This window comes from Penicillium citrinum (assembly GCF_028827155.1).
Source record: "Penicillium citrinum strain IBT 23319 chromosome Unknown utg000002l:1.0-3833315.0:1.0-3834789.0, whole genome shotgun sequence".
In the NCBI taxonomy this organism is placed as follows: domain Eukaryota; kingdom Fungi; phylum Ascomycota; class Eurotiomycetes; order Eurotiales; family Aspergillaceae; genus Penicillium; species Penicillium citrinum.
In genome coordinates, this window is record NW_026622687.1 from 2,794,455 (window position 1) to 2,819,718 (window position 25,264).

Below are 25,264 nucleotides of genomic sequence, written 5' to 3' on the forward strand. Positions count from 1 at the left end.
GCACTACTACTACTACTACTAGAGTTCATGGTACTTCCCTTCCCAGCTAAATTGAGTGGCGGCGCATGTCACTCCAACGTGCGGGCGAACCCGTCCACCGCCGCTTTAGGAACGTGCGCAATCCCTTCTCTCTTTTCCATCGCATCTTCTTTTCTCTTCTTTCTGCACACTCCACCTCCGATTCTCTCCCTAAAGACCCTCTTTCTTCACTTCAAATTTCCTCATCTTGCAGCAAATCTGCCTTGCCCTTCATCTCGCCTATCGGATATCTCTTCCCCTTCCAACTGTCCCCAGGGTTTCTTGATCATCCTTCTGCATCACTTTCCGGTTCCGTTCAACTCGGCAATGCCAGCTTCGCTCTGCGCCGTTGAAATTTGTTTTTAGTCCACTCGGGGATACTTTTTTTTTTTCTTTTTCTTTTTTTCTTTCTCTCCCCCTCTCGTTCACTCTCTAGAATTTTGGCTGTATCAGTTTTCAATTTTTAATATCACGAGCGGGGGCAAAAAAAAGTCTATTGCTTCTCCGCGTCTGCGCTGGGAGCTTCCCCTCTTGAGCTCAATTGCTCTATCGCCGGCATTGCATCCCGCAAACGATGCTCTCGCATTGCGAAGGCCCCATTTGGGCCATAGACGATTTGTCGCGATGCTTCCAACGCAAGTGAGTACTCATATCAATTATTATTATTTTTACTTCCGACCGGGTTTCCGGGATTCATCCGACCGTTGGACGACATTTGCAGTACTGATCGCCCAAAATCTGATAGTGTCCTGCAAGTCTCACTTCCGCTCGTGGCATGTGGCCTTTCCTTGCTCCTCATCGTCTCCCACCTCGCATATCGTTATGTCGTTTCTCAAAAAGGTGTCGCCTACAAGGTTCTTCCCAATGATGCCGGTGACGTTCCCAATGGTCGTGCAAGCGAATCCGATCCCATGCTTCACCAAGCCGTCCAGACTGAGTCCGATCATGTAAAGCTAGAGGTCGACCGTCCTAGGGGAGAAGTCACAATCGTCTCTCTTGAAGTTGCTGCTCTGATCGGCCAAGTTGCGCTCTATGTAGTCGCTTTGACGACCCAGGGCTGGGGCCGCCATGGCACTATCCCCGCCATTGCGGGTCTCGTGTCCTGGGGTTATATACTGTTTCTGGTCTTGGTGCGATTGCTTCTGTCCACCATGGACCTCTTTTCGGCTCCGCGATTGTGGACACATACAGCTCTCTTGTACAGCGCCCAGTGGCTTTTCAACATCATGGTTTTCCGATCCGCCGTCATCCACCCAATTTCACGACACGCCTTGATTCTCAGCAGTGTCGAATTCGCTCTCAGTACTTTACTCTTCATCATCGCTCTCACGACTCGTCGAGGTAACAAGCCAGTTGTGGTCGAGCGTGAGGATGGACTGGAGCCTCCACGCCACCCTATGGCTAGTCTGTTGTCTTTGGCAACTTTTGCATGGCTGGATCCATTGGTTCTGAAGGGATATCGGCAGCCATTGGAGCTAGAGGATGTTTGGAATTTGACTCCATCTCAAAAAGCCGCTTCGGTGCTTAGTGAATTCCGGCAACGACAAATGACAGGCTCCCTGGCATGGAAGCTCCTTCGATTCTTCTTTGGCACAATTTTGAAGCAAGGTGCCTGGACCGTGTTCGCCAATCTGTTTGTTTTCGTGCCAAGTCTTCTTCTGAAAGCTATTCTTGAATATGTCGAAAATCCTCGTTCAACAACGCCAAATGCCGCCTGGCTTTACGCGATTCTCCTGTTCTGTTCCGCAATCGTTCAGGGTGTTGCCGATGGCCAAGCTCTTTACATTGGCCGCAAGATGGGTGTCAAGATTCGCGCCATTATCATCGGCGAGATCTACGCCAAGGCCCTGCGTCGCAAGGCAGGCGCCTCCATGGATGCTGTTCGAAAGGCCGTTGAGGAGCCTGCTGGCAAGGATACCACCCAAACTAAGAAGAAAAAGGGCCTGTTCTCTTTCGGTCGTAAGAAAAAAAATGCGGATAGCAATGACACTGAGTCTGGCGACAATGCCAAGACTGATCTCGAGGATGCGGCAGTGCAGGCCAATGTTGGTACAATCATCAATCTAATGGCCATCGATTCCTTCAAAGTCAGTGAGGTTGGTGCCTACTTGCATTTCTTGTGGGCTAGTGTCCCGGTACAAATCATCATGGCAGTTACATTGCTCTATAAGATCATGGGTTTCAGCTCTTTTGCTGGCATAGTTTTGATGGTCTTGATGCTTCCCGTTAATCTCTTCATTGCACGACAATTTAACAAGGTGCAAAATATGATTCTTAAGGGCACTGACGCTCGTATCCATGCTACAAACGAGGTTCTGCAGAACATTCGTATCATCAAGTATTTTGCATGGGAGCAAAGATTTCAAGACATCGTCAATGAGAAGCGCAGAGCTGAACTCAAGTCTTTGCGTCGACGCTATATCCTTTGGTCTACCGCGGCTACTGTTTGGTATGGCACACCAATTTTGATCACTTTCCTCTCGTTCTTCCTGTATACTGTTGTCGAGAAAAAGCAATTGACGCCATCAATTGCCTTTCCTGCACTGTCGATGTTCTCATTGCTTCGCGTACCTTTGGACCAATTGGCGGATATGGTGGCTCACGTTCAGGAATCCAAGGTTTCTTTGGACCGTGTGGATAAATATCTCAATGAAGAAGAGACTGGCAAATACGACCAGCTACAGGAAAGCAGCTCGTCTGATGGGCCCGCAAAGATTGGAATCGAAAAGGCTACTTTGACCTGGGGCACGACTAAACCCAAGACTCAAACCAGTCCCAACACTGATGGTGCTGATGCGTTCCGACTCATCAATATTGATGTCGACTTCCCCGTCGGCAAGCTGAGTATCATCGCTGGTGCCACCGGTTCCGGAAAAACCTCTCTTCTCATGGCTTTGCTTGGTGAAATGCGTCTCATTGAAGGCCGTGTCCATCTCCCTGGTGGCATGTCCAGCCGTGCTGACCTCCCCGTGGACCCCGAGACTGGCTTGATCGATAGTATTGCTTATTGCGCTCAGGAAGCTTGGCTGGTAAACGATACCGTCAAAGAAAACATCATCTTCGCCTCTCCCTACGACGAGAAACGTTACCGTGCCGTCCTCAAGGCCTGCGCTCTGGAACGTGATATTACTATTCTGGACGCCGGCGACCAGACTCTGGTTGGTGAGAAGGGAATCAGTCTTTCTGGTGGCCAAAAGCAGAGAATCTCCTTGGCCCGAGCTGTCTACAGCAGTGCCCGCCATCTGTTGTTGGACGACTGTCTTTCTGCCGTTGACTCCCACACTGCTAAGCACATCTTCCGTCAGGCTCTGACTGGCCCGTTAATGCTGAATCGTACCTGCATTCTGGTTACCCACAATGTGGCTTTGACTGTGCCCCAGGCTGATCACGTCGTGGTTCTGGAAAACGGAAAGATCTCTGCGCAAGGACGCCCTGATGATGTTGCTGCCACTGGTGCTCTGGGCGATGAATTTTTCAAGTCTCGTCCTGGATCACGAGCTAGCTCGCGTGGTCTTTCTCGTGTTCCATCAGAACATGAAGACTCCACAGACTCGGGTGCCAACGGGACCGCCAATGGAAATGCTGATAAGGGCAAGAAAGACGAATCTCATATGAAAGAGAGCAAAGCTACTGGAAGTATCAAAATGTCTACAGTCATAATGTACCTCAAGTCAATGGGCTCGTGGCCATACTGGGTTCTAGCTGTCGCTGTCTTCTGTCTGCAGCAGCTGGGGTCTGTCTCTACCAACATTTGGATCCGACAGTGGGCTAATGCTTATCAAACTGCTGATGTCGGTTCTCAGGACGTTGGCCACTACGCCGCCGCCGCTCACCTGAAGCCTCCAACATTCAATGTCGGAAGTGTTTCTAAAATGAGTACTTGGGGACCACCTCAGCTGAGCACTCGTGCGTCAGGAACTACTCCTGACGGTCAGGTCAATGTTGCTTACTACTTGGGTGTGTATGCTCTGCTTGGTTTCTTATACATTTCGATATCCCTGAGCCGAGAGGCCGTTCTATTCTGGGGTTCTCTTCACGCATCTTGGAAGATCCACGACCGCCTGCTCAAAACCGTGATGCACGCTAAGTTCCGATTCTTCGACTCCACCCCTCTCGGTCAACTCATGAATCGTTTCTCCAAGGATGTTGAATCAGTCGATCAAGAAGTCGCACCTGTGGCAATAGGAATGCTCCACAGTCTGGCTTCTGTCATCATGATCGTGATTTTGATTTCTGCCATCACCCCCGGATTCTTAATTGCTGGTGTTTTTATCACTCTGGTCTACACTGCTCTGGGTGCTATTTACCTAAACTCGTCTCGGGATCTGAAGCGTTTGGAATCAGTCCAACGCAGCCCTTTGTACCAGCAGTTTGGCGAGACACTCAATGGTATTGTCACAATTCGTGCCTACGGTGACGGGCCTCGTTTCATTGTTGATAACCACCGTCGCATCAACGCTTACAATCGGCCCCACATTTACCTCTGGGCTAGTAACCGATGGCTTGCTCTTCGAGTGGATTGGACTGGTGCTCTTGTTTCCTTCTTCTCTGCGACATTCGTCTTGATCAATGTTGGCAAAATCGATGCTGGTGCTGCTGGTTTGTCGCTGACATACGCTGTTACTTTCACGGAAAATGTCCTCTGGCTCGTTCGTCTTTACTCTGAGGTTCAGCAAAACATGAACTCGGTCGAGCGTGTCCGCGAGTATCTTGAGGTCGACCAGGAGGCCGCTCCTGTTATCCCCGAGTCTCGACCTACCACTGGCTGGCCCACTGAGGGTGCTGTCGAGTTTAACGGCTATACCACTCGTTATCGTCCAGACCTCGACGCCGTTCTCAAGGATGTTTCTTTCTCCGTGAAGCCAGGCGAGAAGGTTGGTATCGTCGGTCGTACAGGCGCAGGCAAGAGTTCTTTGGCGTTGGCACTTTTCCGTGGTTTGGAAGCCGAAAATGGCCAGATTCTGATTGACGGCGTCGATATTGGTTCCATTGGACTGCGTGACCTGCGTGAAGCAATCACCATTGTGCCGCAGGACCCAACTCTCTTCACCGGCACCATCCGCAGCAACCTCGATCCATTCAGTCTTTTCAGTGATGAGGAGATCTTCACTGCTATCCGTCGCGTGCACCTGATCGGGTCTGATGGCTCAGGCGCCGCAACTCCAATGACCTCTAGTACATTCACTGCCGCTGAAGCCAATGGCATGAACGGCAGTACTATGACGGTTGGCGATAATAAAAACGTCTTCCACAATTTGGACAGCCTGGTCTCGGAGTCTGGTTCTAATCTTTCCCAAGGACAGCGCCAACTCCTCTGTCTCGCCCGCGCCCTCCTCAAACAACCCCGTGTCCTAATGATGGACGAAGCAACTGCTTCCATTGACTACGCCACCGATGCCAAGATTCAGGAAACTCTGCGCGAACTACGCGATAGCACTATCATCACCATCGCTCACCGACTGCAGACCATCATTGATTACGATAAGGTCTTGGTCCTCGACCACGGGCGCGTCATCGAATATGAGCACCCCTGGGACCTAATCAATCGCGAAGGTGGACTGTTCCGAAGCATGTGCGAGAACAGTGGTAACATGGATGTCCTTTTAGATGGGGCCAAGCGTGCCTGGGCACAAAAGCGTCTTGTTGACGATTCCTGAATATTTGCATAAACCCTCATAATTCGCGTATATATTCTATCTCACATTTTTTAAACTTCATTCTGAATCTGTCTCGTGTTCATTATTTCCGCTTCCGCTCCCGCTTATCCTTTTCCATGTTCAATGGAAAGTTGCCAAAAAACAAGATTGACTCTTTGTATTTGTTTTTGCCTTTCCATTACTGGGTGGATTTCGTGATTCTTCTCTGTGGTCACTAAATCTTTGGCCATTTCCCTGCATTATTTTCATGGCGTCACCGGCATTCTGAAATCATTTTCCCTTTCTCTTCATGTTTTTCATTTCCGAATTATCATCATCATACATGTCGTTGACTTCTCCGGTGGATTCTGTTGAGTTCAGCTAGGGTAAATTTATGGCCATACATGAGTTTGTAGAGAGGAGATAGATATTGGGAAGTGATGAAGATTTCATTTCAGTCGGTGCTTAAAATGAAAAAAGTAGAGATATATATCAAACGTAATTCGTTTCCTAAAAATAAAAGTCCTGAGCCCCCCCAATTGGAACTCCAGGACTAGGATTGATCTAGATCGTTATGGGCTCTGGACCTTCACATCAGCCTAATACCACGTAAGCATAGGCTGAGCACTCCAGGCAGCTAGCTATATGGGAGTCCATGAATGAACTCTTGTTATCCAATAGACACCGAGAACCTGTGATCCAAGACTATTATTGTCGTATAGAGAGTAGATTTGTCCTGAATATCGGATTCACGGTCGCAGTCGTATTGGAGTTGTTCCACCAACCGGCATGCGAATGCGTGTCAGCCCGATAGGAGGAAGTGAGCGACCAAACACCAGCCATGGCGCTTATCCACCGAGAAACTCTTTCCGCACCGCGCAACTAATGTGGGAAAAAAAAATCCATGTAACGAGAAAGAACCCGATGTCTTCAATTCGGGAACGGTGGCAAGAATCTGTCCACATTGACCATTGGCAACCTCGAAAAAGTTTCCTATTTGGTTCTTCCCGAGTACGAGCACGAGCATAATCCGAGACCCGGCAGTCCCAGCCTCCGAGCTCCAGACGCGCTGCAGCTCTTCGGTGGAGAAGCGGGACCCACACGGAGAGACAGACCGTAAGAGGGAATCGGTGTTTCGGAGGAAACCCTCCGACGCGGACGGGTTAAGTGAGTGTGGCCTTGTAAGATAACTGTGCGTTTTTCTTGAAGAAAAATTTTTGCGTTCCGTTCTTTTGCGCAGTTTCTTCCAGATCAGGTGCCTTCGGGGGAACACCGTGCGGCCAATGGACGCGTGGAAGAGGGGGCGTCGTGGCGTTCTGCGGGCGTTTCGGTGGTCGTGCGGGGCGGCGTACTGTAGAGATAAATGCTTCGCTTCGAAATTAAGAGCGTGGGGAGAGATTGGTGTCGATCGCTGATACCTTGCGGGAAGACGGTAAGGCCGGACTTGTAGAGAATGTCGAAAAGAAACGGAGAGGGGGGTGAGAGTCGAGGTCACCAGCTCCTCGCATGCAAGTCTCAGTTTCCCAAATTCTAATCAGTGTTTGCCCTGGTCACTGGGTTGGTCATTGGCATTGTCACTTTCGCTATCGCCTTCACCTAGACCCCTGATGACAGTCGCAATGCAGACAACAACGGACGCAAGGACGAAAAACCATGCCGCCGGAAGAAAGGCTGGTATGGCAACTTCCCAGAAAGAATGCGGAGTGTCTCTTCCTAGTAAAATGAATGAAGATTCCTGAATGGCGGGTGGTTGTGCGCTAATCCGGTTCATGTCGATCGCTGCATCCGGAGTTCCGATTGACTTTTGATCGTGTCCTTGCTGCGTCTGAATATCTGGGGATACACCAGCTTCACGAAGGGAAGCGAGGCGAGCCGCAATTTCGTCTTCATCGGGGACAGTTTCGGGAAAATAATAAGGTCTTCGTTTGACGAGATGGTTTGATTGAGTAGAGAAAGCAGACTCCGATGAGGATAGTGTTTCAGTGTCGAGATTGGATGTAATTATACTGTTGGATGAGGAGTGGATCGGTGCTGCTGAGACAAAGCTGCCCAGAAGCAGTATGAGGGGTACTTGATTGAGAAGCATGACTATTGAGCTTCTGTGACACCGCGAAGAGGAGGAGTAGTTGCACTGATAACGGAGAGTGCTGATAAGATCTGAATGAATTCAGTCGTCACATCACCAAAAGTAAATAGTAAGAAGCAGAGATCCAACGATTCGATGGAATTCAGAAAAATCAAAGAGGAGGGGGAGGAAAGAGAGAAGAGGGGAAGAAGGAAAAGAAAGAGAAAGACGAAAGGAGGAGCAATCAAAAGAAAACGAAGAATTGGGACGAAAGCGATAAAAAGCCCAGTCTCGGAGTTGGCGGCACGCCGGAGGTCCCGGGGACTTGGCAGTGACCGCGATTCTAGTGTTACTTGTGTACCTATGTATATTTGGTACAGTATTATTTTATTTTTTAATCGAACGAATCATTCGTCATGATCTCGTTTGAATAAATGCAAATTCGCTTTGACAAGTGGAGACTGTCGCATATACATCGTGCATACGGGCAGAGTACAATTTTGTGCGTCGTTTGGGTCCACTTGAAATTGGCATTTTTTCGGAGATTCGATTTATTTTGGGTACATACAAGGATTACTCATCTGACATCCGGGGGATATCAGAAATGCAGATCAAGTCTATTACTACGAAATACTACACTTCTGGATGTCATTGAGTAGTCTTTTTTTTTTAAAAAAATATAAGTGACTATTATAGGTATCAAACTAAGACACAATGCTTATAAGACATACATATACATAGTTAGTACATACTCCGTACTCTGTAATTGATATTTTTTTATGTCCCCACCGACCCACTATTATCGGCACAAGAGAATGCCGATGAAATTGACCCATCGGCATATGCATTATTGATTTGGACAATAACCCCATAGGTGCCACCCACCGTCATAAATAGGCCAAGCAAGATCAGCAAAATATGGAGCCCATATATGGTTTGTCGCCAGAGAGTTCCCTTCAGGTACTCACCATGACTATATACCCAAAGCCAACCAGGAAGGCTGATCGCCAGGGGTGCAAAGCAAAGACTACCCACTAGCGCCAAGACATAATTGAAGATGGGAATAGCGCAGGCCAAGATGAATGAAATCGCTGCCATCCCGATGGTACAACTGAGCCAGGTACCCCAATGTACCATGGTATTGGCTTGAAGATGTCGAGAATTGCGCAGGATTCGGACAAAGAGGTACTTTGCTGCAACATGCACATATAAACAACCGCTAATAATCAGACCTGGAAGCGCAATTCCATATGCCACACGCTTGACCGTTTCTCCCGCACTCCCAAGCGAAGGGGATGCAATCCACTTGCCACACCAGGCATAGATTACCAAGCTAAAAGTAAGGTATGACGCTGTGACCAGACTCATGCTCATATAAACCGCCTTGGGATAGTCTTTAGGCTTGCGCATCTCTGAAATCACCGGGAGAAAGGCTGATGTCGCGGCACTGGATACAAATATCGTTGCTGCCGCCGTGATACCCGTAGTAAAGTCGGGGTTGCCAATAACGCGATACCCAAGTTCAAAGTCACCCGTCTGTGGTGCAGCAGCGGGTCTATCTCTCACGGTGACACCAATACTAATAAAATATTGCAGTTAGTATCTGAAATGATAAGGGAGCAGGGCGCAGGGTGGAGGGTGGCCGTTAACATACACGATGATAAAGACAGCGATGTACACACTGGCAAATCCAACCCAGGTCAACCAACCAATATGGGAGAATTTCCGCACGCTGGCACATCCAGCAATGATCACTGTCGCGATGAATGAGAACCACACAGTGCATAGAGAGTGAAGTGACAACGCATTGAATGCTGTCGAGACACCGATAATGCCAGATGCAGCGACAATCACATAGCTGATCGTAAAAAGAACCCCAACCACTTCTTTCAAGAGGGGACCACCGACAACCTGTGCCATGTCGGCGATAGAATGACAGCCCGGGTATCTATTGCGAAAATTGCCTTGAACAATGGCACAATAGGTGTTGAGAAGAGTCCATCCAATGACATTGACAGCACCGGGAAAGGCGCCGAGTTGATACATTAATGATGGAATTGAGAGTACTCCAGTTGCAAAGATGACTATCAAAATGGCCACAGGTGGCTTTGTTAGCGGAATTGAATGTTTCCTGGTTAATTGCTAATTACAAGGGCTCGCATACTCTTTAGAAAGATTACGCCGGCTCGAATCCAGCTCACGGTACGGAAATCAACCTGTCCATCACCTCTTTTGAAGACTTCATGTTGGTCTTCAATTTCTGCCGTCTGTTCATCAGGGATATGAGAGTCATGAGGAGCCACTTTAATCTCGTCCTGTGAAGACATTCTGCAGGCGAAAACGCGCTTTATGTCCGACCGGGACTGCAGTAAATGGTGGGAAAGATGATGGTGACAAGCCCAATCGATAAAGGAAGAGAGATTATCATGAAAGAATGAGGAGTATCTGTAGACTCGACGAGAGGGGTCATATATAGCAGGACACGGCTCAATGGCCAAAACCTATCTCACAACCCGGGATTTTCCCGGCGAGACCTTGTCATTTCCCCTTTTCAACAGGTGACAGAGCTTAGAGTTTCTGGAAATCCAACTGCTGGGCACGATAAGGATTGCAGGAAACGGAGAAAGTGGGACAGCTGATCCACTATGTGCTTCCCCGCGAATTCGAGCTTTATGATAACGACGAGGACTGATGGGTTGAGTGGAGGTCTGAAGTGTGGACCAGCCACAGGGAATGTTGGGGTCAGTCTCGTTGAAGACTCCAAATGAAGGCGGATGGTTGGAGTAGATCAGGTTTACCCAATAGACGCCAAGAATAACATCTCGGAGAATATACGCGACAAGATAACGACAAGAAGTGGCTGGGCAGAACGGCGCAAGCAGAACATTGTGAGTTGGAGAAAGGCCGGTGTGTATGTTGGGGTCAGATCGGTGAGTTGGGGTACCACTTCCAAGTTGGAGGTTTATCAACTGAATAGAGGCCATTAGATACCACAGCATATCATCGGAAGGCCTCGGTATAGGAAGAAGATAAGCTGGTGCTCTGGTTGCCTGACTAGGTAGACCTTCAGAAAATCGTCCTGGCAATAATTCTTGGACTTTCATTTAGCAAAGACGAGCCGAAGACCGGTAGTCTTGGACTAGATCTGTATAGTTAGGGTATACACTCCAGGGCTGGTGTATAATGTGTAACTATCATTAGCGCAAACCTGCGAGATTTATGCCTATTTCTGTTGTCCTAGATGTCCCTTGATGTCCAAACGGATGAATATGTAGCTGTAGATTGACTCTAGTTCAGAAATCCTAGTCTGATTATTTCACTTCTTCAACATAGCCCCAGCCGGTGCTGGCATTAACGCTCCCTCTGGAACAGGATTCTTCTTCTTGAACTCATCACAAAGCTGTTCCATAGTCACAAACTCCACTCCATCATGCTTCTTGAAGTGCTCAATCAGGCTGTCTTTTATTAGCTTCGAGCTAGTCAGCGTGAAAGAAAGTAAACGTACCGTTCGTGCATTAACAGCACATGAGGTCTACCGGAAACATCCGGATGAATGGTAATAGGAAAGATAAACTCATCGTACTCGCGGTAGAAGTAGTCAAAGTGGTCACGCCAGATATCTTCGACGTCGCGCGCGTTGACGAATCCGTGGCTGTTAGGCGCCTTTTTGATGAACATCATTGGAGGTAGATCATCGATGTACCAATTAGATGGAATCTCAACAAGTCCCGTCTGTGGTCCATGCTCCAACGGCTTCATCCATTCCTCTGCCTTCTTTGTATAATCGATTTTAGTCCAGCTATCGCCGGTACGCAAGTAGTATGCTTGGCAATCCTCATGGCTCATGCTGTGATCGTATTCGATTCCATAATCCAAAAGTAACTGGGCACCCTCTTGGCTCGTTTCCCACCTACAGAAAGATTTATTAGCGGCCAATTCGGCAGTTTCTTCAAAATCAGCAAGTTTAGCGTACCAAGGTGCCACGCTACCCCGTGGTGGTTTACCCGCAAACTCGGTGAGCATACGGTAGGTCTTATCCAGTACGTCGCGTTGTTGCTCAATGCTCATATCGGTCGGATTCTCGTGAGAGTAGCCATGGAGTCCAATTTCGTGACCAGCATCGCGGACTGCGGCCATCTCCTCCGGGAAGGTTTCCAACGAGTGACCTGGAATGAACCATGTTGTCTTGATGTCATACTTGTTGAAGAGCTTCAAGAGACGTCGAGTTCCAACTGTTCCTGCCCAGACGCCTGCCCATTTGCAATGTTAGAGAAAGGAAGCGCGAATCCTCCTGGCCATCACTTACCGCGGCTAATATCGTTTGTCGAGTCTTCTCCACCGTACGAGCCGAGCCATCCGGCAACAGCATCAACGTCTACACCATAGGTGATGAGGACTCTTTTGGGACCCATTGTGTGAAATCAATTGGTAATGCGATATTCGAGAGTGGGAGGGAGTGTCGAGGAAGGGTTTTGTATCAGTTCACGCAAACGGGTTGAATGCGGGGAAGACGCTGGAAGCCCCTCTCGTCGGAGTCGTCGGAGTCATCTGCATATCATTGATCGACGAAGAGGAACATGAACCAAATTCTTGGTCGAGAGAATGTGATAATCCAAAATCGTTATCAATCTTCAGAGTCCCTGGTTATTCAATTTCTCTCTTCATCAAACCTCGCTCCAAGATGGACCGAGTCATTTGGTGGGTCCCTCATGTTGGAGTCAATTTGGAGTCAAGATCAACGGTCCTTTTTTTTTCTTTGCTGGACATTGATGGGCTCGTCGGCAAAAGATGTCTCCAAATGAATGGATCATGAATCGGGGATTATCCGAATGAGCCATGAAAGAATTATTGCATGATGCGATTTCATAAAATCTTCAACTCCCCAGCAACGCAGTAGAACTGCAGCTACCCCCCCTTTCCACATTCCAGCATGTCGGTCCTTTTCACAAATATCTCCGAGTGAGTGGAAGACTAGCATTGATGATGGGATCTGCTTGATAGATTACTGACGGTTGAATTCAGAAATAACCCCGTTAAGCCCGGCGATGCTGAGGCTCTAATCGAGCCTTTGGGCCTGACCATTGACCCGAACGAGTCGAGTGATTTCCATACCCTTCTTGCAGCAGTTCACGATTGCGCGGAGGGCGTGAATGCATTGCCCGACTATCAACCAGTGCCGAATAAGACGAAGTACCCTCGGGAAAATGTACGGCGATGTACAGCTGAAGAACAAGTGTTTGGACAAGCATGGTCGCATAAGTTTCTCATTCGGGGGAAACCCTGAAGGGGGTGTCCTGGCGGGAAAGTCAGTGAGTGTGAAGGACGTGGTGGCAGTGGCCGATGTGCCACAACTTCTTGGAAGCGATGTCACACCTGCGTGGACACCCTCAACCGATGCCACAGTAGTAACACGCCTGCTTGATGCGGGAGCAAGTATTCATGGCACGTCGACATGCGAGCATTATTGCCATTCCACTTCCTCATATACGAGTGCCCAGGGTACTATTGAGAATCCCCATGCGCCGGGATACTCGGCTGGTGGAAGCACATCCGGTGGCGCAGCCTTAGTCTCTGGGGGCTTGGTTGATATTACAATAGGAGGTGATCAGGGTGGAAGTATTCGAGTTCCGGCAGCTTTATGTGGATGTCAGTATCTTTTTTGACTATTGCATAATTACTCATAGCGGGCAGAACTGACTTGTCTTAGGTGTTGGTCTGAAACCAACGCATGGCCGAGTACCTTATACTGGCATATCTAGTGGGGACGCATTGGTTGACCATGCTGGCCCACTCGCTCGTACGACGCTTGAAGTGGCTATATGTTTAGATGTGATCAGTGGTTACGATGGAATTGATGATCGTTCTCTGGGAAGCTCGAAGCCAGGCTCGACTAGGTTCGCGACAGCAATCGAAAATGGTCCTCGAAGGCTTGATGGTCTGCGAATTGGCCTTGTGAGGGAAGGGTTCGAGCATAGTGCCGTGGATCCGACTGTTAGGGAGTCTGTTTTTACAGCTGCTAAGAAATTCGAAAGCCTGGGTGCCACCGTCGAGGAAGTGTCGCTTCCAGACCACTTACATGGGCCAGCACTCTGGACAATACTTTCCCGGATTGCTGGGGCGCAGACTCTGCTGGGTCAAAATACCGGAAGAAGAGGTCTCTGTATGATGGAAGCAGAAATGAACAGACTTCCCTGGTCCAATGAAGGTTTTCAGCGCGCATTCCCGTCAACGAAGAATGTCATTATTAATGGACTCTATCTAATCTCACGCTTTCCAAACATTTATGGAAAGACAGTGAATATTGGGCGTCAAGTCAGCGATAAGTACCAGAAACTCTTCGAGGAATATGATGCTTTAGTGATGCCCACAACTCCCGTGGTGGCCCCGAAGCATGGGAAATGGGGACCCCCGTTGGAGTCACTGAAGCCCAGTATTGGATTAACTATCAATACTGCTATCTTCAACGTTACAGGGCATCCTGCAATGTCAATTCCTGTTGGGTTCGCACCAGCAAAGGACGATGCTAAAGTTATGCTGCCAGTTGGCATGCAGATTGTCGGAGGATTGTGGCAAGAAGAGAAAATATTACAAGTCGGGCATGCATGGGAGAGTAATTTCGATTGGAAACAGACTTGAGCGTGTTTCCGATCTGTCAAGTCATGACTTTTGCAAATGCGATCACAACCTATTAGTTCGCAAACATAGCATTTCAATTACTTGCTAAATCGCAAATCGACCCAGTCGAAATCTTGAATCTTCTAGATGAGAACTCGAAATCAGGTCTCTGCCTTAATAGTATTTCTATGGGAGAGTTTCAGACCATTCTCGGGCATCAAAGAGCCCTTACGGTAAAAGGCTGGCCTGAGAGGCGCTAGCGAAAAGTATTCTGTTGCTCATATGCATAATCTTTTGTTCTTTAAATCATAAGGCATAGCCCGCGTTGGTAAGTATGCAGCAGTATGGCCGGTTGGATGCGACACCGTCCCATGTGGCCTCATTTAGAAGTGTATCCATGATTCTTGACCGCATTGCTTAACATCCTCAGGTATGTCTTGTTTATAGTTGTTCATTGGATGGTGCATGCTAAAGGAACTAAAAGTCCCCAGGAGTGCTAAGATCCAAGGCCTTGATTGACCATTTCCAGAATAGGTACTGCCACCTCCTCCATGCGCTTTGCCAGATGAATCCTCAGCTGCCCCAGCTACTCAGATTATCTCCACAAAATTGACACAGCTTCTCAGCTGAGGGATCCTCTCGGTGACGCTGCTCGATTATCTCCCGCAAAGTCTCTTCCTTGTCACCTGGTGAAACTAACTGTTCTTTAGATAAAGTCTTTCTCTTCTTCATAGGAGCGGACAACTTATGCTCTTGTACCAAGTGTCGAATAAATGCATTTTTGCAGGGAAAGTGAGTCCACATTCTGGAAAAGAGCAAGCGGAGTATTCTGGTCGCCTGTGCACCCCCAATTCGTGGTGCACCCAATCTGCTTTGCGTTTGAATGTCTCTGGGTTTTGGCAGTTGGGAAAAATGCAATACAGCGGGTGAGTCGTCTCAATTGACTGAGCATCGATATCTGGAGCTATTATCTGCACCTCAACGCCAAAATTACCGCAACGAAGATAATCTTGGGAACTCAAAAGCCTATTCACGATTGAATGATCGCGGTCATTAAAGTTCCGCGACTCGCAATGACTAGCCCAAAAGTGTCAGCATATTACAGAAGGGGATGTTTGCTCTCGCGCGCAAGGATCGAATCAAAAGAATGCACGTATCCAGACCGGAAACTATCGAGACACAGATATGTAAGGCACAGCTGCATTAAAGTTTTACCGTCAGTTGCTGGATCTAGCGCGAAATACTGCACACCGAATGTATGGAAATCCTTGACAGAAGCGTGAGCCAAACCTCACATTTCCGTCTTCATCCTGAGTGATGAGACCCTGGCAAATTTCGAGGAGAACTCTCGACTAGCTTCATATCTTAATCAAGGACAGTAAATTTCTCCTCTAAAGCGACTGCGTCATTCAGTTCATCTAATGTGAGCGATTGGTTGGAGAAATTGAGTCATGAAAAAGCAGCGCGGCTAAGTTCCCAATCACTGGCGGGTATTCTTTGCAATGTCTCAGTATATATCTCCTGTAAAGTTCCTGGTAATGCTTGGAAAGTTTCCCAGATCTTCTCGACGGTTCTAAGTGAGCCGAGGCTGCCCAAGGATAACTGAGTCAGCGAAACCAGGCCATGATATCGTAGTGAAACTAAACATCCAACTGCATGTTCAGTAATGGTCTTCCAAATCTGATCCTTCAACTTCAAGTTCGAACTCAAATTCTTCATAATTCTATCTTCTTGCAGTCTAAAACGTACAACTATATTGATGTCGTCCATTGCGCCTGTCTCATTTATATTTATTCCTTGATAATATGTTGGCATCCTTCCACGAGGTCAATTTCTATCGTGCCTGTGAAAAAAATACGAAGATTGGAAAACTTGTTCAGTAACCTTATCAAAGATCGCTTGATGGCCTCTGACGGGCAGCTTTTACTGGGTGCATCCATCACAAGCACAATTGTTTGATCCCCATGCATATATTTGGTAATGGCATCTTCAATGTCAGGAATTTCCACAGGATACCTCGGAGTCTCCTCCGTTCGTGCAAGAGCTTTTGCTAGGAGCTCGTGATCGGATAGACCCAGCTCTTCTACCTTGGAGTAGGATTCAGTTTGGGCAGAAATATGTTCAAGAATACATTTCAGCGCGAAACAGCTCTTCGCTTAGTTTTCGAGCGTCTGTCTGACCTCAAGTCCCGTACCGCGTTTGTATACTTCACCAGGCTGGCAATGATCCTACCAACCTCAATGGCAAGTGAATTTCACTTGTTGTTGGAAATAGGGTCCGACATGCCAGACTAGCACATTCAGAGTCTGAATGTGCTAGGCCTTGAAGAGCGACGTGAAAAGCCGATATATTTTACGGAGGCGGGGTTTGGAGTTAGAACTGACTGGGGCCAAAAAGCAACGTGACAATTCTCGAGAGCCTTTCCAACCCCTTGCAGGGGTTGGTATTCAAGCTGTAAAGGATAGAGGGAAGCTCGGATATTTATAGTAAAATACATGTCTACATTTGGGGAAGAAGAAGATTGAATCGCTAATAGTACTCGCACTGCTGAGTGGGGGTATTGTGAAGTGATGTCAACCAACTTGCTATCAGTATCTATCAGAAACTATTCATTTTATTAATTTACACAGTTATGTAACCACCATCGACTACCATCGCATGCCCTTGTACAAATGAGGCCTGCGTCGAGCATAGGAATAGCGCTACATCTGCCACCTCCTCAGGTGTACCCATTCTCTTCATTGGGGCGGTATTTACAGCAGGAGTAATGGCATCACGTACTTCTTTCTTCTCCATCACGAGGGGTGTTGCGATAACTCCAGGACAGACGCAATTCACTCGGATACCATCTTTTGAGTAGTCAATTGCATCTGCACGCGTCAAGCCAATAATTGCTGATTTTGATGCACAGTATGCCGCTGAGACCAGGGAGTTAGAATGAGAGTTATATAGTATCCGGAGTATAAAGACAGGGGCTTCAACTTACGAGCATTTGGACGGCTGACAATACCTAGTTGACTAGCAATGTTTACCACTGCTCCCCTTTGCAGAGGACGACGGGGATCATGGCTAGGAAGAGCCTTTTGTATGACCATCTGTTTCAGTTGGGCACGCGAAGATAGCCAACATCCACGATAATTGATGTTATTCACGCGATCAAACTCCTCGATGCTAGTTTCGTCTGATCGCATTGGTAGACCTAACACACCGGCACAATTGACCGCATAGTCGACACGTCCAAATTTGTGGACTATTTGATCAATAAAGGACTGTGCAAAATGATCCTCAGCGACACTGCCGGCGCGGGCGAGTAGCTGCACATTGGGATAATCCGAGGTGACAGCTCGCTGAGTTTGTTCCAAAGTGGACGGATTTACGTCTGTAATGGCAATCTTTTCACACCCAGCAGCTGCAAAGGCTCTTGCAACCGCAGCACCGATACCTATACTCAAGCAGCAGAAAGTGAGTGGGACTGTGGATCAAGATAGCCTCCGCATTCAGGATAGCAGCTCATACCAGTTCCGCCAGCACCCGTCACGACAGCGACGCCTGGGAATAGAGACTTGAAGAGGGCCATACTGCACTTCTTCAGTCTGACAAAATCAACAAAAAGAAGAGCTAGAGTATATCTCCACTTTGATCCAGAGAGTAAGTGTTGATATAAAAACCGTATAATTGCAAGCAACCCTTAGATAAGAAGTGGACCCGTTGGAGTCACCGCTTGGGGGAGCCTCCTCAACCGCGTCCTCCACTTTCTCCTCTTCTCCAAGTGACTCCGAGCCATGCCATCCCCATCTCAGCCCGGTCGCGCAAAAGCACGGATTTGTGTTCATTGTGGCCGAGCATTCCGTCGTACCGAACATTTGGAGCGCCATGTTCGAACTCGTAGGTCTTTGTTGGGGTAATGGCCTTGGAGGTGGCTGACCATAATCACAGACACCAAGGAGAAACCGTTCATTTGCTTCTGTGGGGCAGCTTTCACTAGGCGCGATCTACTCAAGAGACATAATCGAATCTCTCATCAAGATGGATTGACTTCACCGGACTCGCAATCCAGTCTTCCAGCATCAGCTCAACCCCCGCCTCCGGAACCTGCAGCCATCCCGCACCCGCAGTATGATGCATCGGCCCGATCTGCATCAATCCAGCAGCAGCAGCAGCAGCATCAACAACAACAACAGCCCCTGCCGCCTCAATGGTCCGGTCCATCGCCGCATCAGCCTCAATACTTACCCCAGACGCAGCCTCCCATAATACCTACGGGTCCAACTACCAATCCGATCTCGGAAGCACACCCGGGGATGCATGATCCCGCAATGTTGCAGGCGGCTCAGCTGCTACTGCCTGGCGACTATCAAGCTCCTTGTAAGTTGGCTCCAATCAGGAAGCTGGCATTCTTTTTATGCTGACCAAACATCTAGCATTGCCATATCTCCCAGAGGATCTCAACCATTTTCAAGAATTTACTCATTTTCTTGACTCCATTGGTCTCCCCGCAGAATGGCTGCCCTACGAGGCAGATCCATCTCAAATGCAAGAAATTGGGGTTGAAGATGTCCAAAAGCCAATCATGACCTCCCAGGAGCAATCAAAACGCCCAAGGAGTGTTCGAGAGGGCTCAAGAGATTCCCCCTTCCGATCATGGCTACCTTCGGTACCTCGTGGAGATCAAAGCTTAGGCACACTCTCGGATAGTGGTAAGTCTTAACCCTTACTGGCTTGCTATCTGATAATTTCAGACCTGTAACTCATACCGATCTTTAGAACCACCGCCGTCCACTAAAGCATCTCGATTCAATATCTCTGAGGATCAACGCTTCCGACTAGCAGCATCCCTCGAAGATTTCCGGAATGTTATCCCCGATTTCACGCTTCCTTCTCGCCATACATTGACTCGCTATCTCACTTCTTACTTCGAGGGGTTTCATCCTCATATTCCATTCATCCATGTTCCAACTTTCCGCTTTGGCGAGTGTTCTCCCGAGCTAGTCCTCGCAATAATGACCATCGGAGCCCAGTATCGCTTCGAGCATCGCAACGCCGAGAAGATATTCCATGTTTCCAAAGCAGTCCTATATGAACGCATGAACAGAGAGTCTCGATCGGGCTATCCACTGGTTGGCCATTATACCGAACAAAATCGATCAGGGGGGTTCTGCAGCCACCACCACGTCACGGCAGATGGAAGTTATCCGCTGTCTCCTTGTCCTTATGGGTTACGCCACCTGGGAGCGAGCAGGACTCGTTCAGGAGGCATTCCAGATCCAAGGCCAACTGGTCCAACACCTTCGCGATGCTGGTCTGACTGAACCGTACTCTGATGCGCGTGGTCAGCCGCTGGACTGGTATGAGTGGGCGGACCAGGAATCTATTCGCCGAACGAAACTCATCTCATTCTGCTTCATTCATATCCATAGTGTTGCTTACAACGTATATCCATCACTGCGCAGCAGTGAAATACATATGCGACTTCCCTGTTCCACCAAAGAATGGACAGCGAATAACGCCGCCGAGTGGGAAGCTGCCCAGCAAGCCCGCGGACCGCAGCAGCTATTTTTCCAAGACGCCCTAACACTCCTACTTCAAAAGCCACGTTCAGCAGTACCACTGGAGCCAATACCTGCTCCCCTGGGTAATTATATGCTGCTTCATGGGCTTCTCCAACGAATCCACATTGTTAGTGAACTCTCCTTGCCAAATGGACTTCACTCGACTAGCCTACCGACTGAGGAACTGAACAAGATTGAGTAAGTCTCGTCGTCAATTGAAACTTATGCGGTAACTTACTGATTTCCTTAGACGAGCCCTCCGCTCCTGGACTAGTGTTTGGCAGCAAGCTCCAGAATCAAGTCTTGATCCACATAACGACAACGGCCCTATTCCATTCACCTCGAGTTCACTCCTTGGACTAGCATACGTCCGATTATCACTTAATCTTGGACCGTACCGCCGTCTCGAGACTCGCGACCCCAATACCATCGCTTCGGCCCTTTATCGCTCTCCAAAACCGGAACGGAGCTACCGTCTCATTCCGGCTCTTATATATTCCGCCCACGCCCTCAGTATACCTGTACGACTGGGTATTGATCACATTGCAAGGAGCCAGGCTTTCTTCTGGAGTGTGCGTCACTCACTAGCAAGTTTTGAATGCGCGGTATTACTAAGTAAATGGCTTTTCACTCTCGCCGAGGCTGGTCCCGATCAATCATTGAGCGGTGAGTTATAGAGAGAAAGAGAGAAACAGAAAGTCTGGAAATGGAACTTCTCACTAATTCATCTAACAGACAACGAAAGCCGAATCCTTCGCTGGACACAGTGTATCGTGGAAGAAGCTTATACTTCCATTGATCTCGAAGATGAGTCCGAAGCACCAATCAACCTTGAACCGGCAGCATTGGGCACAGCTGTTCTGAAGTTATGGTCCAGACTGTTTAAACGGAATACTCAATGGCCGTTCATTAACTGCCTTGGTCAAAGTCTGGAGCAGTACATGATTATGATTTAACCTCCCATTCCCCTCACACTTATTCGAGAAGATACTTATACAATTTTTGAAAACACCTGCATATATACTTCATGATATAACTCGTTAATCTACGACATTCCTCCTTCCTGGTAATGATGGTGCACTTGGAAAATTCCACGTATGGTGGCTTCTCTTTTTATTTCTTTTATCTATCTTAATGACCCTTGGTAAATGACCTGAACATATTCAACCATAAGTTTTAATCAGCAAGCACTATCAAATAAGATTTTCAAACACACAATCTCTATTGCGAATTGTATTGCGGTGCATGGTATTCCAGAAATCGCAAGTCCCGACAAAGAAAACTAAACCTGTTTAGTCGAACTCGATGAGATCAGCAAGAACTGGCGTCGGTGGCTCTTTGGTGGAGGGTGTGCCAGCAACATCAGTACTGGTTGGTGCGAAGGTAGAACTTGGATTCTCTCTTCTCGCATTTAAGTGAATGAATGTCTCTGTAGCTTGCTCGAGCCCTTCCTGCACATCCTCCCAGCTAACCTCGTGCGAACGATTGGCGACGGTATCCTTTGTGCCGGCATTGGCATCATTCACAAAGTTCCCCCATAATCCAACCTTTGTCCTTGTCAGCTCATCATTTAGATCATCTGATATTTCTGGATCAATAAACAAATTCGTTCCACCGTCGGAAAGTAATATATGCCGAGAAACCCCCTTCTCAGAATCTATGACCTGCCTACGAGTTTCTCCATTGGTGCCGGGAATCAACGGTTTGAGAAGACAAGATTCTCTTCCCGTGAGATTCATTTGGCCAAGCTGCTGTGCCATGCAATCGCATTGATGGGGATGGGATCTGCCGCAGATTTCTGTGCAAGAAGCGCCACAACACAGTTGGACATGGCTGCAAGACTCTTGGCAAGAAATGCAAGAATGACCGAATCTAGCACAAAGCGTCAGAAAGCCTTACAATCATGGGCTTTATCAATTTTCCGCGAATGTCAACCTACCCATGACACTTTAAGGGGCATTCGTGCCCACAATCGAGCTTGCCGCCGCAGTCTTCCTTGCAACCGCCTTTTATTGCGTCCCAATCTTTGAGCTCTAGGCAATCAAAATGCTTTAGCTAGCAATGAACCAATAGAGTAGATGGATATCAATACTCACCACGAATCAACGTTACATTTTTATGCTTGTTGCAGGTCAAGGGTAATTGATTGCCAATCCGGGCGTCGCTATCCGAGTTTTCTAAAATGGAAACGATTTCACTCCAAAGTTGGCTGGATTGCTCGAGGGTATTGGAGTTACCGAAGAGGAATAGTCCTCTCCTTGCTCGAGACATCGCAACGCACACTCTGTTGTCAACTGCGAGGAACCCAATTCCATTATTTCGGCTGCTGCGGACGAGCGAAAGCAAAACAATCTCATTTTCTTCTCCTTGATAAGAGTCGACCGTGGCGACCTTCAGTGGGTGGCCAGAGATGTATTGGTTTGTCTTCATATGCTTGAGTATCAACTTCTTCTGTCCGTTGTAAAATGTCAAAACTGTCATATCGAATGTTGAGATTCCGTTCAGCATGAGATAGGCATAGAATTCGACGACCATGATGGCCTCCAACTCATTGAGCTTAGAAGAAAGGCTATCGCCGCTTTCCGGCCAAGTATGTGTAAAGAAAAAGGTTTTCAATCTGCCCATTCCTGGGATATGAGGTCTTCTGGCCACGGAGGAGTGGTCGTGCAGGCTGCCATAGATAGGCATCAGAAGCTCACGAATTTCCGGGGCCATTCTTCTCTGTTCACGGAGCTGCACGTAGGGTAAATCGTTTTGGACAAGCCGTTCAAACATGGAAACGTCAAGAAAGAATGGATCACCGGCCAGGTCCTGTAGCGTACACTTGGCCTTCAACTGCATGTGATCACCTACAAGAATCAGCTGTTGGATGGATTCAAAGCATGCAACGGCTGTCGGCGCTTCAAGAACCTCGGCGGCTTCTTCGATTAGTACAGTTCTAGGGCTCAAACTAGCTATGAGCCCACGATACTTGCTTAGCCCAGTTGTTGTCATTGCTATGAGCTTTGAATTTCGCAGAAGCTCGAAATCCCGCTCCCATCTACCAATCTTGTATCTTTTGCTGGAGGTGATGTACGACTTAATGGCTGTGCGCAGCTTTTCATTGACTCTCTTCAATAGCTCGCCGCGAAGAAAGTTATAGATAGCTCCTCGTGCTTCGGCAGGTATTTTCATCAGATCACTCATCGTGAGGTAACTTTGAATATCGTCTTTGGAATGAGCAGAATTTTCCACTCCTCGATGCGTGGCTCTGAATTGCAGTGACCTCCCCCTCAAGATTTCCCATTCATCTTCCCATGGAGCTGCCTCCGCCTCGAGCTCTTTGAGCTCCTCGTATTCAATATCAATATCGTCCTCAGTAAACTCCATATCCTCTACCCAGTGGTTGAGATTCACTTCTGTGAATTGATCATCAAGCCATTCGGCAATGTGATTTGAATTATCCTCTTTAGGTCCAGATGATTTCCAGCGATCCATTCCTTGGATCGAATCACACTGACACTGGGTCAATAGACCATACTCACGGAATATGGATGCTTTAATCGGTCCCTCGGAATTCTCCAGACTGAAAGGCTTCAGGAGATTGACTATCTGCGTCGAAATTCCAATAAGATCGTTCCTTGCCGGCAAGAGAAGTCCACCGCTGATAGTAGGCACAGACTGAGATTTCCGAATTTCATAGAGCATTCGTTTACGAATATCCGCATCTCCACTCCTCCCACCAAGCCGGATATAATTGTCCTCGGATCTAGCAATTAGACTGAGTAACTGATCCAGAGCATGATTCGTGTGAGTTGCAATAATGATCGGAGGATCGTCCGTGGTTAGCTGCGATAGCAGGAGCTTTAGGGCAACAACAGACACATGTGTCTTGCCTGTCCCCGGAGGACCTTGTATTATGGAAATCTTTTTCGTGAGGATCTGCCTCAAAGCTTTCCATTGACAAGTATTTAGCCCTGCCATTGGTGTTGCAGGAAGGTCTTCGAGTACGTTGAAAGTCGACTCTTTATTGGTAAGGCTTGGAGATATGCTTTGAAAATCCATCAACGGCTTGTTGGTGACATAGTCCGCGGCCCCAACATCGATGTCCAAGTTGCAAATATGTTGGCTCAAAGGGAAACCTATCGGGCATTAGATTACATTGCACTTAACGAGAGTATGGGGAGGGGAAGGCGGGACTCACCTTTCCTGAGACAGCTTTTGCAGCGCTGTCATAGTGTGTCGATGAGCCTCGTAGTACCCTGATCTTGCCTGTACCATTATCCATTCTTTTTGAGGATCGAAATCGATATCCCATGGATGGGCAAAAAAGACATCGACTTCTGGAGGACTTTTTGCAAGGTTCGCCAAAGGCCTTGCCGCAATCACACCTACGATACACTTCGATGAGAAAGAGTCTGCCCTTGGAGATAAAGCTACGATCCCACCTGAGATCAGCCGCGAAGAGTATTTCCAGTGTATCTTTTTTCCAGCACGATGGGAAGAAAATTGCAAACGAAAAGCAACTCCTTGATTGGCTAGGGTCACCTGAACCATAAACACCTGATGGATTCAGAAACGGTCAGTAGGCTTTTCAAAATGAAACGTTCATTGTTTGTTCGATATCACCTTATCATAAATTGTAATGGTTTTGGTATCACTCATGTCTGGGTAGGTCCGAACCCAAAGAACCGCATCACGAAGGCTTCCGATGGCATCTTCGCGGATCAAATTGTAATGAGCGTTGAGATAGAGCTCTGTCGAAGGCCAAGGACCAGATGGACGATTCGGTAGCAACAAAACATCACTTGTATCATGCTCCTGGTTAAAGATCTCGTCTGTAGTAGGAAGTTCCGACTTTGTCCTCCAGTCTTCTTTGCCATCCACAGGCAATCGAGCTTCTGTTAAATGTGTGGTTGCCTCATAGTATTTCCTGATAGCTAAATTTGCTGGCCGCTCGGATGGCTTAGGTTTGTCAGAATTCTCTTGGTTACGGACATGGTAATAGCTAAAATGAGCCATCATCGATAAACAAGAGAGAAGGTTAGGCTTCTGTAGCCGAAAAGGGAATCAACAAAAGAAAAAGGTGAAATTGAAGTGAGAAGAGATGTTTGAATGAGAAGGGAAGATGGCGAAGGACAAAGTTGAAGAGGAAACAGGACAAAAAAGGAAGGAACAGAGGAAAATCTGAAGGAAGGCGCAACTGCCCTTCTTGGACTGTTTGTATTGAATGTTTGGCCTTGACAAACTCTTCTTCTTTGACTTCATCACGACCAAATATGCATTAGATTTTGATTTTACGAGAAAAACAAATGTGTTCGAACCTTTATATTCACAGATCTACACCGAAGCCATGTGATTGGCTGAAGCGGGGCTGACCCCGGCAGAGAACGAGGGAGACC

At 47.8% G+C, this 25,264-nt stretch overlaps 9 protein-coding genes across 9 annotated transcripts; 3 read left to right on the top strand and 6 right to left on the bottom strand.

The window, feature by feature from the left end:
* Positions 1 to 592: 592 nt before the first annotated feature.
* Positions 593 to 5,675, top strand: N7469_002864 (uncharacterized protein; the record flags this gene model as incomplete). The annotated part of the gene is made up of 2 exons (XM_056641784.1): positions 593 to 657; positions 764 to 5,675. The coding sequence occupies 2 exons, from the start codon at positions 593 to 595 to the stop codon at positions 5,673 to 5,675; spliced, it is 4,977 nt and encodes a 1,658-aa protein (XP_056504278.1).
* Positions 5,676 to 7,188: 1,513 nt separating this feature from the next.
* N7469_002865 (uncharacterized protein) lies at positions 7,189 to 7,740 on the bottom strand (the record flags this gene model as incomplete). The annotated part of the gene is made up of 1 exon (XM_056641785.1): positions 7,189 to 7,740. One exon carries the CDS (start codon positions 7,738 to 7,740, stop codon positions 7,189 to 7,191), a length of 552 nt encoding a protein of 183 aa, XP_056504279.1.
* Positions 7,741 to 8,496: 756 nt separating this feature from the next.
* On the bottom strand, positions 8,497 to 10,046 carry N7469_002866 (putative neutral amino acid permease; the record flags this gene model as incomplete). Its single annotated transcript, XM_056641786.1, has 3 exons — positions 8,497 to 9,298; positions 9,374 to 9,825; positions 9,921 to 10,046. The coding sequence occupies 3 exons, from the start codon at positions 10,044 to 10,046 to the stop codon at positions 8,497 to 8,499; spliced, it is 1,380 nt and encodes a 459-aa protein (XP_056504280.1).
* A 989-nt stretch (positions 10,047 to 11,035) lies between these two features.
* On the bottom strand, positions 11,036 to 12,131 carry N7469_002867 (polysaccharide deacetylase family protein; the record flags this gene model as incomplete). Its single annotated transcript, XM_056641787.1, has 4 exons — positions 11,036 to 11,174; positions 11,225 to 11,629; positions 11,693 to 11,969; positions 12,026 to 12,131. The coding sequence occupies 4 exons, from the start codon at positions 12,129 to 12,131 to the stop codon at positions 11,036 to 11,038; spliced, it is 927 nt and encodes a 308-aa protein (XP_056504281.1).
* Positions 12,132 to 12,649: 518 nt separating this feature from the next.
* N7469_002868 (putative amidase) lies at positions 12,650 to 14,355 on the top strand (the record flags this gene model as incomplete). Its single annotated transcript, XM_056641788.1, is given in 4 exon segments — positions 12,650 to 12,678; positions 12,742 to 12,925; positions 12,942 to 13,365; positions 13,427 to 14,355. 4 exon segments carry the CDS (start codon positions 12,650 to 12,652, stop codon positions 14,353 to 14,355), a joined length of 1,566 nt encoding a protein of 521 aa, XP_056504282.1.
* A 1,769-nt stretch (positions 14,356 to 16,124) lies between these two features.
* Positions 16,125 to 16,618, bottom strand: N7469_002869 (uncharacterized protein; the record flags this gene model as incomplete). Its single annotated transcript, XM_056641789.1, has 3 exons — positions 16,125 to 16,484; positions 16,529 to 16,562; positions 16,593 to 16,618. The coding sequence occupies 3 exons, from the start codon at positions 16,616 to 16,618 to the stop codon at positions 16,125 to 16,127; spliced, it is 420 nt and encodes a 139-aa protein (XP_056504283.1).
* A 338-nt stretch (positions 16,619 to 16,956) lies between these two features.
* Positions 16,957 to 17,926, bottom strand: N7469_002870 (SDR family NAD(P)-dependent oxidoreductase; the record flags this gene model as incomplete). The annotated part of the gene is made up of 3 exons (XM_056641790.1): positions 16,957 to 17,252; positions 17,321 to 17,776; positions 17,851 to 17,926. The coding sequence occupies 3 exons, from the start codon at positions 17,924 to 17,926 to the stop codon at positions 16,957 to 16,959; spliced, it is 828 nt and encodes a 275-aa protein (XP_056504284.1).
* A 190-nt stretch (positions 17,927 to 18,116) lies between these two features.
* N7469_002871 (C2H2-type zinc finger protein) lies at positions 18,117 to 20,839 on the top strand (the record flags this gene model as incomplete). The annotated part of the gene is made up of 7 exons (XM_056641791.1): positions 18,117 to 18,219; positions 18,271 to 18,699; positions 18,756 to 19,031; positions 19,099 to 19,451; positions 19,483 to 20,081; positions 20,134 to 20,549; positions 20,619 to 20,839. 7 exons carry the CDS (start codon positions 18,117 to 18,119, stop codon positions 20,837 to 20,839), a joined length of 2,397 nt encoding a protein of 798 aa, XP_056504285.1.
* Positions 20,840 to 21,175: 336 nt separating this feature from the next.
* On the bottom strand, positions 21,176 to 24,884 carry N7469_002872 (uncharacterized protein; the record flags this gene model as incomplete). The annotated part of the gene is made up of 5 exons (XM_056641792.1): positions 21,176 to 21,755; positions 21,823 to 21,916; positions 21,980 to 23,991; positions 24,067 to 24,425; positions 24,492 to 24,884. 5 exons carry the CDS (start codon positions 24,882 to 24,884, stop codon positions 21,176 to 21,178), a joined length of 3,438 nt encoding a protein of 1,145 aa, XP_056504286.1.
* Positions 24,885 to 25,264: the final 380 nt, after the last annotated feature.